We start from the raw sequence: 14,635 nt of genomic DNA on the forward strand, positions 1-14,635 counted from the left end.
ACTTCCTCTTCTGTGATTCAGCTGACGTCCGTTACAGTAAACTGAATTGAAGCGCAGTATGTGGTCTTCAGACGCATATCTACTCTTTGAGGGGAAGGTGGCTCCACTTTTGGTCACCTGCCCGGCGTCACCTGGTAAACGATACGGCTTCTCTGCGCATGCGTAATAGACTGCCAAAAATCCTAACACCGTATCGCCTGACAACCAATAGTGTTCCAATCTGTCCAGAGATAAAGTCAGAGCAACGCTGAGGGGACAGACGTGAAGGATTTCGGACCCGAGCAGCGCCGAGCTTTAAGACTGAAGAAAACTTCAACAACATGCCGAGATCTTTCCTGGTGAAAAGCAAAAGGGCCCACAGCTACCACCAGCACCGCTACTTCGACGATGACTACAGTAGACTGGACACTATTATGGCTGATGTGTGCGCAGGTGGGTGCATTTGTGCGTAATTACGCACGAAACTTGGGGAAGAAAAAGGAGTCGTCTTAGTGGGAATTCTGAAAATTCAAGTGCACAAATTCATAACTCCTTTCATTGATTATCCTCTTGTGCCAATATAGAAACAAAATCTCAAGCCGAGTTCGATTCCAATCTGGAGCAGGAAGACGTGAGGACCGGCGCTGACAGACTGTCCCCTGGGTCGCGGCTGAGGTCCCCGAGGTCTCTGTCCTCCAGCTCCCCGCTGAGCTGCGGAGGCAGCGCCTGTGACCGGTCCTCCGACTGTGATTTCTGGCGTCCCCCGTCCCCCTCGTCCTCACCAGGTCTGTTCTTATCAAGACAAAAATATCATCAGTTTGTGTCTAAAATTTAAAGAATTTTTCTCTTTCTCTTTTTAATCCTTCGTTTCATTTGGTGTTGGGTTCATGAGATGTCAAAACCTTTACGCATTTTCAACCCGACTTGTCCAACTATATTTGTGTATGATTAATTATTATTATTGTTGTTGTTATTATTATTATTGTTGTTGTTTATTAAAGCAGAAATTATTTGGGCTATAAATTAAACATAAAAACTTTAAGGTTTTTGATGAAGTGATGAAGATACGAATAATTATATTTCATATCTTCTATTTCACATATAAAATATTTGGTGAAAGAATCAAAAGGACACTTGTGATTAGTGACCGGACACACGACCCAATAACGACTTAAAACTTTTGTTTTGTTCTGCTTTGACTTTTACGCACGGTATGGAGTCATGTCCAATAAAGTGCAGTGCATTTTCCAGGTGTCCATTTTTTTTTTAAATGCAGGACATTATTTGAAGTTTTTAAAGATATCCAAATTAACTTTCAGATTCTGAGAAATGCTCCACTCCTGCAGCGGAGGACGGTCACTCGAACATGCCAATCTTCCCGTACTCCTGGTCGGCATACTCAGGAACCGAGCTGAGACATCTGGTTCAGGGGTCTTATCACCACCACCTCCAGAGCCACAGGGAGTCCCAGTCACCTATAAGCATCTACAGGGGAGAGGACAGCGGCAGTGAGTCCCTTTATGTACAGCGGGGCCTCGCGGCCGGATGTTACCAGGGTTATTCTTCAACGGCCCAAATCTGCAGGATGCGGGACAGAGACGAGCTGTATCTGGATGAGAAGCAACAGGCCCGCGTGGCGGAAATCAAGTCTGAGAACGATTTCATCCGCGCAAACCTCGAGTCGAGTGGATCATACAAGTGCATTAAATGTTGCAAGGTAGGCGTTTCCCTAATTTCACTTAAAGTCATCATTTTCAGTTTTTTATTTTGTTCAGTTTTCCTTTTCGCTTCTTTAACATTTTCTCTATTGTTTTCCCTTCATTTTGGGTTTGATTTGGAATCATCCATGTGTTTTCCAAAGGTGTTCTCCACGCCTCACGGGCTGGAAGTTCACGTGCGGCGGTCGCACAGCGGCACGCGGCCGTTTGAGTGTGGGATATGCGGAAAAACCTTCGGACACGCAGTGAGCTTGGATCAGCACAGAGCGGTTCACTCGCAGGTATGGGCCTCCAAGCCGGAAATAAACCAGTGCACACGTCCCCTAAACCCGCTTTAGATCCACATCCTCGACATAAAGGCCACAGATGACATTTTCTTTTCCCACTACCAACCTCTCTGACTTGGCTTAAACTGCATTTCTACATTTAAATCTGATACTTCCAGGTTTCTCGACACTGACAGAATGCTGTATTTTACAGGAGAGGAGCTTCAGCTGTAAGATCTGCGGCAAAAGCTTCAAGCGCTCTTCAACCCTCTCTACGCACCTGCTCATCCATTCCGACACGCGGCCTTATCCGTGCCAGTACTGCGGGAAAAGGTTCCACCAAAAGTCAGACATGAAAAAACACACTTTCATTCACACAGGTGAGACGCTTTAGCAAGTCAAAGTAATCAAGACGTGCAAAAAAGAAAAATAAGACCTAACAGTTTCCCATTTTGTCCCTGCTTGCAGGTGAGAAGCCGCACAAGTGCCAGGTGTGCGGGAAGGCCTTCAGTCAGAGCTCCAACCTCATCACGCACAGCAGGAAACACACGGGCTTCAAGCCCTTCGGCTGTGACCTCTGCGGGAAAGGTTTCCAGAGGAAAGTGGATCTGAGGAGGCACAAAGAGACGCAGCACGGACTGAAATAAGCAGGAGTTAATCGAAACTTGTGGCGCTTTAAGTTTGCTGTAATTGGTTTATTTCCCCCCTACTTAGCCTAAGATACGCTGATTGTTTATTTATCTGTTGTGTTTTTATTATTATGAAAAAAAAACTACTAAATAATTTCACAAGCTTTTATAAGCTTACCGTGCTGTTTTAGTCAGCCTTTTTAACGGATTAAATATTAACTTAAGGAGCGCAGTTGTCATTTTTCCCCCATATTTCTACATTTAATTACCGGTTAAACACATGTAGTTTTTATCCACAAACATCTACTCTACCGGCTAAACCCACCGTTCACCGGTCCACTCGTTTGACCCGTGAACAAACGAGAAGCTGTGCGCTCAGCCGTGCAGACCCATCAATCACGTCTCGGTGTTATATCTCAGATATTAAATAGCAGAAACGTTTCGCTGCATGCGCCACCTGGTCAAAACCAAATATTTTCAGACAAGCGCATTGCTGGCATACCCGTATAATAAATGATATTATGGCGCCATAAAACCTCCACGTAAAGGAAGTCGGGAGAAATAGCGCTGGTTTTATTGCAGGAGGAGCTCCTCTAGCAGCAGCAATAAGCAGCGTGCCCACATGGCGTTTTCACTCAGGGGAGAGAAAAAAAAGAAGAAGCTGGGTGTGATTTATTTGGCCCCGCCTACGTTAAACATCCACAGCTTTAAAACTTCAAGGATCTGATTTGGGCATATCTCACCACAGATTGTGTGCGCAACACCAACAGTCTCCAACAACATGCAGGATAAAACACACAACTTCCTGCTACTACTACTACTACTACTACTATTATTATTATTATTGATACATTTATTTTGTGGAAACAGACAATCCAGAAAACAATAGAACAAACAAACAAACAAACAAACAAACATTTGTCACACAGTCAAAGAGTGCAGTTTTATTGCTTTATCCGTATCCGTGTCAGTGCGCAGGGGATTTAAACAGCTGGACCAAATTCAGAAGGTCCTGCTCCTGCAGACCCAGCTCCACCATCAGCGTGTTCAAATACTCCACAGATGCCGAAGTCTTCAGGGCTTCTCGCACCAACGGAGACACCTCTGACAACCTGAAATGTGAAAAACCAACAAATTCAAACCAACTCAACACTAAATGGGCGACTTATCTTCCAACACAAACGCAACCCAGTTCTTCGAAATTACAAAAGGGATCTGTAAGCATTATAATGACTACCCTAAAAGTAAAAGACGACATGTTCAGCCTTCAATAGCGTGATGTGTAAAGTTAGCAGTCAGTTCTTATTTAAGCCATGTTCTCACACAGGCCTCTCTTCGCCAAGGTGCCGGTGCTATGAGAAAGCAGCGGTTGCTGACTCATACAGATAAAATTTGTTGAATAAAACGAACTCGAAAGTTTTATTTATAGAGTTTTTCCTCAGCAAAGTGATCGGGTCAAATAGAATTATTGCAGACCTGAGGCAGAAAAATATCCTGCTTTTTTTATTCATGAAAGTGTTCTCACACACACACACACACACACACACACACACACACACACACACACACACACACACACACACTTTAAAATCTGGCCATCGACTACATTTTTAGAGCTGTAAAGATGAGCTCTGAATGTCAAGCAGAAAGAGACCGACATGAGAGAATAGATTTTAAACACTTCACAGCGTATGTCTACAAAAAGAAAAAAGAAAATCACACAGCGCCTTGGGCCAACACTGTCGTGTATATTCATATGACACAAGCTGATACTGCCGTGTGGTCAATCCTACTTTCGTGAACATAATAATGCTCAGTCTCTGCTGAGTCACTGTAAAAGGAGTGTATGTTCAGCTTTGCTGTAGTGTGGGGGTTGCTGAGAGGCATACTGATAAGTGGCATCTGTGCATATTATTATTAATCACACAGAAAACAAAATACAGCAAAAAACAAAACTAGACGTCGGCTAAGGAGAAGTGGAAGCTTCCAGGCTGCTCAAAAGGACGCACATGCAGGGGGAACGTGTGCATGTCTGAAGGCCCATTAATGCTGAGAGACATAAACAGGTATGCTGCCATCAAGGTGCTGTTTTTCCCAGCAAGGCCTCGCTTGTGTCAGCAAAGCCACATATGCATGCACTATAACAGCATCGCTAACAAAAGAGCCTAAACTGGCTCATTTGGCCCATTATGAAACCAAATAAGGACAAAAGAGGCTCTGAATTGTTGAGTAGCTGAACGCCTAACAAATTTGACTTTCAGTGTTGCGTCATCAAAATGAGCATACAGTGGGGCAAAAAAGTATTTAGTCAGCCACCGATTGTGCAAGTTCCCCCACTTAAAATGATGACAGAGGTCAGTAATTTGCACCAGAGGTACACTTCAACTGTGAGAGACAGAATGTGAAAAAAAAAATCCATGAATTCACATGGTAGGATTTGTAAAGAATTTATTCGTAAATCAGGGTGGAAAATAAGTATTTGGTCAATAACAAAAATACAACTCAATACTTTGTAACATAACCTTTGTTGGCAATAACAGAGGTCAAACGTTTACTATAGGTCTTTACCAGGTTTGCACACACAGTAGCTGGTATTTTGGCCCATTCCTCCATGCAGATCTTCTCGAGAGCAGTGATGTTTTGGGGCTGTCGCCGAGCAACACGGACTTTCAACTCCCGCCACAGATTTTCTATGGGGTTGAGGTCTGGAGACTGGCTAGGCCACTCCAGGACTTTCAAATGCTTCTTACGGAGCCACTCCTTTGTTGCCCGGGCGGTGTGTTTTGGATCATTGTCATGTTGGAAGACCCAGCCTCGTTTCATCTTCAAAGTTCTCACTGATGGAAGGAGGTTTTGGCTCAAAATCTCACGATACATGGCCCCATTCATTCTGTCCTTAACACGGATCAGTCGTCCTGTCCCCTTGGCAGAAAAACAGCCCCATAGCATGATGTTTCCACCCCCATGCTTCACAGTAGGTATGGTGTTCTTGGGATGGAACTCAGTATTCTTCGTCCTCCAAACACGACGAGTTGAGTTTATACCAAAAAGTTCTACTTTGGTTTCATCTGACCACATGACATTCTCCCAATCCTCTGCTGTATCATCCATGTGCTCTCTGGCAAACTTCAGACGGGCCTGGACATGCACTGGCTTCAGCAGCGGAACACGTCTGGCACTGCGGGATTTGATTCCCTGCCGTTGTAGTGTGTTACTGATGGTGACCTTTGTTACTTTGGTCCCGGCTCTCTGCAGGTCATTCACCAGGTCCCCCCGTGTGGTTCTGGGATCTTTGCTCACCGTTCTCATGATCATTTTGACCCCACGGGATGAGATCTTGCGTGGAGCCCCAGATCGAGGGAGATTATCAGTGGTCTTGTATGTCTTCCATTTTCTGATGATTGCTCCCACAGTTGATTTTTTCACACCAAGCTGCTTGCCTATTGTAGATTCACTCTTCCCAGTCTGGTGCAGGTCTACAATACTTTTCCTGGTGTCCTTCGAAAGCTCTTTGGTCTTGGCCATGGCGGAGTTTGGAGTCTGACTGTTTGAGGCTGTGGACAGGTGTCTTTTATACAGATGATGAGTTCAAACAGGTGCCATTCATACAGGTAACGAGTGGGGGACAGAAAAGCGTCTTACAGAAGATGTTACAGGTCTGTGAGAGCCAGAGATTTTCCTTGTTTGAGGTGACCAAATACTTATTTTCCACCCTGATTTACGAATAAATTCTTTACAAATCCTACCATGTGGATTCATGGATTTTTTTTTCACATTCTGTCTCTCACAGTTGAAGTGTACCTCTGGTGCAAATTACTGACCTCTGTCATCATTTTAAGTGGGGGAACTTGCGCAATCGGTGGCTGACTAAATACTTTTTTGCCCCACTGTATATTTGTTTAAAAACAAACAAAAAACAACCGCTGTGCCTCACAGCAAGAAAGTCCTGGGTTCAAATCCGCCGATCACGTGGGTGCTCCCTGTGCTCGTGTGGGTTGTTTCCACAAGCGCTCCGGGTTTCCTCCCACAATCCAACAAAATTCATGATCGGCTAAGTGGTGACTCAACATTTTACTGCAGGTGTTAATGTGAGCGCGGATGCTTGTTGCCTCTGTGATGGACCGGCAACCGGCCCATCGTGGGTCTCTCACCCTACGACAGCTGGAGAGGCTCCAGTGTTTTACTGTCCACTGTTTTTGAAATAAATCAAAAGTAAATAATTATTGAATTAAAAAAAAAAAAAAAAAAAAAAAAAAAAAAAAGGTAAATAAATGTGTTTCTATTTGGGAAATGCCTTCAGTAACATGGAAAATTACACAGTGAGATTCATCTTTTATCAGGTTAGACGGTCAAAGTTTCCACCAATTTAAACGAGATGGACTTTATCTGTTCAACCACTTGCTCAATCTTAAGACCGCAGCTCAGACAAGTCATGAGTGACATGAAGCCAGATTCACAGTATCAGTACAAAAAACAGAGTATTTGTCAAGTTAGTGCAAGAATATTTCCCTCCAACACTAAACTCACTGTCTGTAGCCCTCTGTCATCTGTCTCCAACCTCCATCATCCTCCCCCACCCACGCCTCTCTACCTGCCCTTACCAGAAAGGAGGTACACTCCTGGTCAATCTCCGGTTCAGCCCAGGGTCTAGTGTTGCAGGGGGGGCATCCATTATTCAGCTGGGCTGAACAATAGCAGCCAGACTAGCTCCACAGCTGCCGTGCAGCAGACAGATAAGACAGCGCACCAAATTATTCATGATGGAGGAATGGAAGGATGGAAACCGATGAAATCATAGAGCACCAGTGTCACATCTGACCAATGAAAGGGTAATATTTACAAATGAATGTTGACTGTTCAGAAGTGGAGTCAGTACGTTCTTAAAATCAAATCTGGAAATGTATTACAACAACTGTCAGAATTAGAGATGGACACCGTTCCCAAAACCCCTCTGTGAACCCTTTGGAATTACCAGGATTTCTGCAGTGATTACTCATAAAAGGCGGCCTGAGCTTCATATAATTCACAATGTGACAAACACACTTTGTGAGTAATCAGTGCTGAAATCCTGGTAATTCCAAAGCATTCACTAACCTTTTTACCCTTTTATCTTTCTTTTTTTGCAACAGTAAAATCACTTCAGACCCCAGATGAGAAATCTTGGTTCTGTTTTACAAGTTGAATTTCATTCCCTTTATTTCCCTGAAAATTACACAACAGTTTCTGTCGGGCAGGTTTCAGAGGCCTCTTGGTGGCAGATCCCCTACAGTACCTAAAGCTGTGCAACACTTCTTTTAAAGTTCAAGACGACACACAGTGTGCCGTGATATTAAAGCAAACTGACCAGGAACCATTGAGGGAGTAATAAATCAGAATCAGCCGTCAGCGTCAGGTGAAAGGTTTCCCAGCCCGGGGCAATATAAAGGATACGCAGGAACTGTGTGCCTTCTGTCCTCCATCACGGATCTGGACAGATGTAATCAGGTGCAGATAAGGCCATGAGGCGTCTCTGTGTACTTAGACGGGAGCAGCACGGAACTGTCCGTGAACTGCCAGCAACACAGACACACATACACACGAACACACACAGACCATATGGTAGGTGCCAAACTATGCCAAAGCACACAGCAGTCTATCAAATGCACCATGATGACTTCTTATTCTTTTCTTTCAATTTCAAACAGTGTTAAAAATGCAGATTGCTGTTGCATCTCTGATTTAAGCACCTCTTCATGCACCAGACTGGAAATAACATAATGTTAAATCCAGTATGTGTCTATATGGGTCATCTTCACCCAGTCATACGTTATAATGCTCATTTATTGCTTAGAAATCTGGTTCTTGCTTGTTTTACAAAAAAATTAAAAAATAAAAGAATAAATCTTATCATACACCAGCACAGTAAACTTTAAATACACACTTTTCTCATTGTCAAGGCACGCAAACATTTGCACACACGGGTAAAGACGGCCGACGTGGTCTATTTCCCGAGAAACTATGGTTCTTCATTTCCTTGCAATGTTTTTTTCTCTCCAATGTTCAACCGGGCTTGCTGAGGAGCAGCTCGACAGCTGACATTAAACTTAAACACGTGTGTACACACACACACACACACACACACACACACACACACACACACACAGAGAAAACTTACAGATGCAGAAGCACCACAGCTATGAGGGTCCACTCTGGAGTTTTATGGATGATGTTTTTGTTGGTGAACCTGTGAACATAAAGCACCACTGTTAAGTACAGTGTGTGTGTTGTGTGTGTGTGTGTGTGTGTGTGTGTGTGTGTGTGTGTGCACATTTTATGGAGGATGCACAGCAGTTCCAGTATCTCGCCCATCGACATTTCAGAATTCCGACTGGAGCAGCTGGACATCAAATCATAACCCGCTATATGTTCTGGGCCACAGTCACCATACATCTGTGTCCCTCTGCAGATAGTCTGCAGAAATGCTTCATTCTAGATATAAATAATAGAAATATAAATTGTGCACAGACCAAGAGCAACAACCAAAAACACTGCATGCAGCAATGATTTATGTCTTTCTGCCAGCGCTGTGTATTTTCTTTGGTTTGAGCCTCTTGTTATTGGGGCCTCTTGACAGCACAAAGACAATTCCCGGAAGCAGGGCCGTGGCGGTGTTGCTCCATAGCCTGATGTGCGTTTAAATCACAGACACCGTGATTTAACAGCAGGGCTGTTGAAAACATCCTAAGCAGCCAATGGCAATCCAGGGTGTGTTTAAGGCAGGAAATGCTCAATTCTGGCACAAGTTTAAACCCCCCCCCCCCCCTCCCCCTATTTTTTTCTTAAAACAGAGCTCTGTCATTCTTATAGAGAAACAGAAGCCATACTGCTATGCTGACTGAGTAAAAACAGCAAGCGTATATAATAATTCATTCTACCCAGTCCTGGTGTCATGCATGCTGGCATGTGTGGCACACTGTGAGATATATGACATTTCGTAATACTTATTTTGATGTGCAGGAGATTAAAACACTTTCTCAGAAAATAGACATAATTCTCTTTGAAGCAGACATTTAGCCCCATCACATGAAAAAAGTACAAGTTTTAAAGAGTCAATAAAACTACTGTTCGTCATACTTCATGTGTGCCTGTAGGGGGAAGCAGAGCTAAACAACTGTGTGTTGTGGAATTTAGATGAAATCAACTCATTAAATACACGTTAGACTCATTTCTTTGAGTTCTTCTGAAGAATAAGAGCGATTCCAAGAACATTCATGGCATGTTTTGCTCATGCAAGGAGATAAAAGAGGAGATCGAAATCACAACTAATCAGTTAGTTTCCTGTTCTATGTAGCTTGATTTTCAGTGTTTCTCAGTAGATCCAATGTGGTGTGATAACAGTTAATTATGAATAGAGTCCAAATACAGAGTCGTTTTTACTGCTGTGTAGCATCTTTTTGGAAGAGGCATGTGTCTCATTCTTGTCTGACATGATACCTAGCTGCTCAGTCTTGATCCTAATATTTTTCACATAATCGTGAAATGTCTCAGTTTAGACATCTGATATGTTTTCTATTCTTTGTATAATCAGTGTTTGTGAGATTTGGAAATGGTTGCATTCTGTTTTTATTTACATTTTACGCAGCATCCCAACATTTTTTGCAGCTGGGGTTGTATGGCATGGCTATAATAAATGCTCATAGTTGTGCAAAAGCTCACCAATTTGCAAAAGTGAAAGATTTAGGTTTATGACAAAGAGGGTAACGGGACACGTCTATATCCTGCAGCTGTTCAAAAGTAAACTGCCATTCAGTTACATACAAACAATCAAGTTTCACTATTATGTTTCTGAGCTTAATATGAACCCACAGAACAAGGCACCGTTTCAATGCTAGGTTTCCTTTCCTTAACATGAATTAAATTTAACAGCAATTTTTGACACATTTCTAGAGCTCATCCACTATAAACTCACACCTGCCTCGCCTCCCCTCTCCTGTGTGTGTGTGTGTGTGTCCCCTTTCTGGTGGCAGACTAGCAGACAGCACATATCAGACTGAGTGTGTAGTGTACTGACCTGAACGTCCGCACCAGGTTGTTCAGGTCGGTAGTGATGTCAATCATGGTGAGATGCAGTGGACCTACAATGTTTCTGAGGCTGCACAGCACAACCACAAGACAAGAGAGCAAAGAATTAAGATGAACTGATCATGAAAATCATGATTATGTGCAGCCATGTCAAACTGTGCAGCAGTGAGGTTCACGGGACCTTCACAGCTGTTGAAGAAAAACCAGGAAAAGAAATTAATAAAGCTCCGTGTGCCACATCCAAGAAATAAAGGACAAACACGCACCAGCTGGAGAGTTTCTCCACTGTGATTCGTTTCTGGATGAGGTTCTGAGCATGAGAGTCAACGAGCGGCAGGACCGGATCCTTGATGCTTTCCTGGACTGTCACCTGGTGTGGGGACGGTTTAAGAACAAAACTCACTCTGTGAGCTCACCTAATTTAAACTCAAACTCTTAAAGCAAGTCTTTTAATATGCACTTACCTGCTTTCTATTGGGCTCCTCTTTCTCGTCAGGCAGAATCCACGTGCCCTTATAAAATTCCCTGACCCGGAGCTCTAGATCCTGGGTCTCCCTCCGCAGCGTGTCATAGTTTGGAGCTGCAGCTGACGGCCTCTTCTTGTCCTCGCTGTTGTCGGCTGTCACCTCATCCTCAAGGTCATCTTCATCCAACTCCTCTTTGCCTTCTTCTTCTCTTACCTCGGCATAGGGAGAACCAAGGGAGTGATCGGAGCCGTACAGGAACGTTAACGTCTCATCGGTACACCACTCCTTCAATGTGTCTTTTAGGCAATCGAGCAGATTCATCCGTACAGAGTCAGGTTTGACTTCGGCGTGGTTCTTCAGTAGACCTCGCAGCCCAGCTGCCCCCCTCTTGCTCATACCCACCTGCGTGATGTTGAGCTCTTGCTGGCCGTGGCTGTTCTGATTAGTGGCAGGAATTTGTTTACTTTCTGTTGGAGGGTTTGAGCGAGGAACGCTGTGAGTTACCGTCTCCAATAAACTGCACACGCTCATCTCAGCTGTAGTCTCTTCCACACCAGAAAGCTCAGACAACTCTCTCTCTTGTGATGCCGCCTGGTCCGTATGTGTCACCTGCCGCTCTTTGGGTTTTTCAGCATCAGTAACTTCAGTTTTACGCACGTCTGCCTCTTTTCTTTCCTCATCTTCTATCATACTTCTCTGTTCCTCTGTATTCTGACTCTGAGGAGGTTCGATCTTTTCTTCATTCCCCTCTTTGGTGTTTATCTTTCTTGTTTCAGAATTCCTTTGTTGTCCTTTCTCATTCTCATCTGAGCATTTAGGCAGGTCACCCCAGTGGACCCGGGGTCTCTGCTGCTGAGAGACCACGCTGGAGACAAAGTCCTGCTCATGTTCGTCGTCACTGACATCACTGTGGCTGCCTCCAGCAGGATGATCCCGAGAGCCGTGAAGCTCCTTGTGCTGAGCAGCCACAGGGTTCTCGACGTCCTCCTCTTTTAGACACCTCTCAGACAGCATCACCTCCTCACCAGAGCTCCCACTGAATGCACACATGTAACCCTGGATCAGTCTTTCTATTTATAAGGCTAAATATGGAAAACTAAACACGAAACTTATTACGTACCGTTCTCCTTGCTTCAACAACTTAATTTCAGGAGGACTGAGAGAGAGAAAGGGAGCAAAGACATTATACAGAACATCACTGCATTCAACGATTAGATCAATCAGGTGATTTAGGACAGAGATGAGAAGCAGCACACACACACCTCTCATGTTGCCCAACCCAAAGAGGCGTCTTTGGTATTTGTAGCTCAAACGCTTTGGAGGCTTTGTAGCAGAAATTACTGCAAAAACACTAAAGACAAAAGAAGCAAAGACCAAAATGTGTCTTTAAGCGCATTCTGGCAAGTGTAAAAAACAAACAAAAAAAAAATTATTTCATGTAGAAACACTCACCTTGCGCTCTGTGATGTCATACACTTTATTGGTCTTAGTAGAAATTTTGTATTGTTGAGATGGGATCTAGAAAGTGAACAGCACCACAGACTCAGTCATCACATATGAGACATGGAGATGTTTATTATTTGCAAACAAAATGCAATATCAGTGGCCTTACCTTGCCCAGTTTATTAGGACAGATGGGATAACCGCACAGCTTAGCAATAGACCTCTCCTCTACAGTATCTCTGTAATTAGCTGGGGTGATCATTTTGGCCTGTGAAGTAAAGAGAACTCGGTTACTTTGCAGCTTTTCTCTGGTTTAAATTTGTGTAAAATTAATATTGCTTGACATTTTAAATTATCTGAATATTGACAGAAAACCTGCATGTAATCTAAAGTCTGTCATCAGAAATGGAAAAAAAAGTGTGTGTTTACACAGCGTATCTCAGCTGCCATAGGGTGAGAGGCAGAGTCCACCCTAGACTGGTTGCCAGTCCATCACAAAGCTAACACACAGATACAGGCAACCATTCACAGCTCCGACCAGCTAACCAATTATGGATGCATTTGGTCTGTGACAGGAAGCCTGAGTATCTGGAGGGAATCCACACAGACACAGGGGGAACAAACTCCACACAGAAAGGCACTACAGAATGAGATTATGGGTTAGCGAGTTATGTCGAACTTGAAGTCAGAATTTTCTGTGCCACAAAAGTGTCTCTCTTTTCACCTGGCTACATCACCATGGTAACTAATGCCGGATACATTACGTTGTTTATTTTATCCTTCTAAGCACTAGATGCCATGATTGACATTTTTCCACAGCATTAATATCTTGCGTTGTCTGTAACAGTTTTGCATTTTATTGTAATATTTTTGCTGTTCGTTAAGAGACTTTTGACAGCATTTTATCCTTATAACCTTATAGAGTCTGATTAGACAGCATTCACAGGGATCATTCTGTGTGGAAGAAGAGTAGAATATGACATCCCGTAACAACAAGCCTAGTTAAAGAAAGGTGATAACCATCATAATGATGTCCATTATCTCCGACTGGGGTTTTAAGCTTTGTCAACAGCTAACGCAAACAAAGCCTGGCTGTAGTGAACTTAGCATACTCCTCAGGTCCTTGTTGCTGTGAGGCAATGGCACTGCTACCAGTGAGGCGGTGTATTCAAATTCCTAACAAGTCTAAATAGCATGCTAGAGCCAGGCTGCGTTATACTGGGCCAATAGCAAAACCTCAATCATAGGGATGTCATGGCAATTATAAACCCTGGAAACTGCAGATTGGGCCATGTTCTGAGACTGTGAGATTCTAATTAATCGTGGCAGACATGGTGTGTGAATAAAAGAGACGGGTTTAGTATGACAGAGGCTTGGCAGTGATGTAAGGGTAACAGGACCTGTGCGTGAGAGCAGTGAGGAAAGACTTCGTCTCCTGGTTTGCCTAAAGCTTGTGCCCTGTCTAAAGTCACCGGTGACACATACACAGTCCACTAGGAAGTCCTCAGCCACACTGTCGTCCAGGAGCCGCTCCACCACCTTCAAAGCTCTCTTCTCCAGCTCCAACTTCTCCCTCAGCTTCTCCTTCAGCTCCTCTCTCCTGACACAAAGCACACACGTGAAGAAGTGTCTGTGTTTACTCCACAACCAACAAATGTTTGGTAATGATTACTGGTGCAGCTGAAGCGTCCAGTAGAGATGTCCTGGTGGAGTAGGGGTTTCTCACCTTCTCGCTTCTTCCTCCGCGGCGAGTGCTTTAACACGTTTCCCACCTGCCTCACAAACAACAAAAAAAATTGAATATACGAGTTAAACGAATCTCTGAAGGAAGAGATGTCGTTACTCTACCAACCAACCAACGGCTACACAAGCCAGCTGTGAGCGCTCTGAGATCCGTGTAACCCTCCACAACGCTGTAAACACCTCTCTAAAACCCGAGAAACAAAAACCAGGCTTTTAACGAACCCTTTTTGGAGCTCCCGCTCCTTCTTCTCTCATCCATCTCCATGCTGTTTCTGTTTTCTACACTTTCAACTTTGACCTGTGACGTATCTCCATCTACGGCAAGCCAG

The 14,635-nt window shown here is 43.9% G+C and overlaps 2 protein-coding genes across 2 annotated transcripts; one reads left to right on the forward strand and one right to left on the reverse strand.

Annotated features, from left to right (window-relative positions):
* The first annotated feature begins 305 nt into the window (after positions 1 to 305).
* Positions 306 to 2,610, forward strand: gfi1aa (growth factor independent 1A transcription repressor a). The gene is made up of 6 exons (XM_085378169.1): positions 306 to 432; positions 564 to 764; positions 1,299 to 1,696; positions 1,841 to 1,978; positions 2,178 to 2,343; positions 2,432 to 2,610. Exons 1-6 carry the CDS (start codon positions 321 to 323, stop codon positions 2,608 to 2,610), a joined length of 1,194 nt encoding a protein of 397 aa, XP_085234295.1. The 5' UTR covers positions 306 to 320.
* A 924-nt stretch (positions 2,611 to 3,534) lies between these two features.
* Positions 3,535 to 14,581, reverse strand: rpap2 (RNA polymerase II associated protein 2). The gene is made up of 12 exons (XM_085378048.1): positions 14,529 to 14,581; positions 14,290 to 14,335; positions 14,049 to 14,163; positions 12,733 to 12,831; positions 12,573 to 12,638; positions 12,383 to 12,471; positions 12,241 to 12,276; positions 11,118 to 12,156; positions 10,920 to 11,023; positions 10,643 to 10,723; positions 8,747 to 8,815; positions 3,535 to 3,704 (listed from the first exon to the last, which is right to left on the reverse strand). Exons 1-12 carry the CDS (start codon positions 14,569 to 14,571, stop codon positions 3,560 to 3,562), a joined length of 1,932 nt encoding a protein of 643 aa, XP_085234174.1. The 5' UTR covers positions 14,572 to 14,581; the 3' UTR covers positions 3,535 to 3,559.
* Positions 14,582 to 14,635: the final 54 nt, after the last annotated feature.

Source organism: Diplotaxodon limnothrissa, linkage group LG18 (genome assembly GCF_057381915.1).
Source record: "Diplotaxodon limnothrissa isolate DT_005_m linkage group LG18, D_limnothrissa_male_GT1.1, whole genome shotgun sequence".
Taxonomy (NCBI): domain Eukaryota; kingdom Metazoa; phylum Chordata; class Actinopteri; order Cichliformes; family Cichlidae; genus Diplotaxodon; species Diplotaxodon limnothrissa.

Bases quoted from the DNA above. Each gene is read 5' to 3' on its own strand.
- gfi1aa (XM_085378169.1), top strand. From the start codon at position 321: ATGCCGAGATCTTTCCTGGTGAAAAGCAAAAGGGCCCACAGCTACCAC. The intron at 433-563 runs GTGGGTGCATTT...GTGCCAATATAG, and splicing joins TATGGCTGATGTGTGCGCAG to AAACAAAATCTCAAGCCGAG. The intron at 2,344-2,431 runs GTGAGACGCTTT...CCCTGCTTGCAG, and splicing joins ACACACTTTCATTCACACAG to GTGAGAAGCCGCACAAGTGC.
- rpap2 (XM_085378048.1), bottom strand. From the start codon at position 14,571: ATGGAGATGGATGAGAGAAGAAGGAGCGGGAGCTCCAAAAAGG. The intron at 10,724-10,919 runs GTGCGTGTTTGT...TGTGCTGTGCAG, and splicing joins GTGGAGAAACTCTCCAGCTG to CCTCAGAAACATTGTAGGTC. The intron at 8,816-10,642 runs GTCAGTACACTA...TTATGTTCACAG, and splicing joins AACCTGGTGCGGACGTTCAG to GTTCACCAACAAAAACATCA.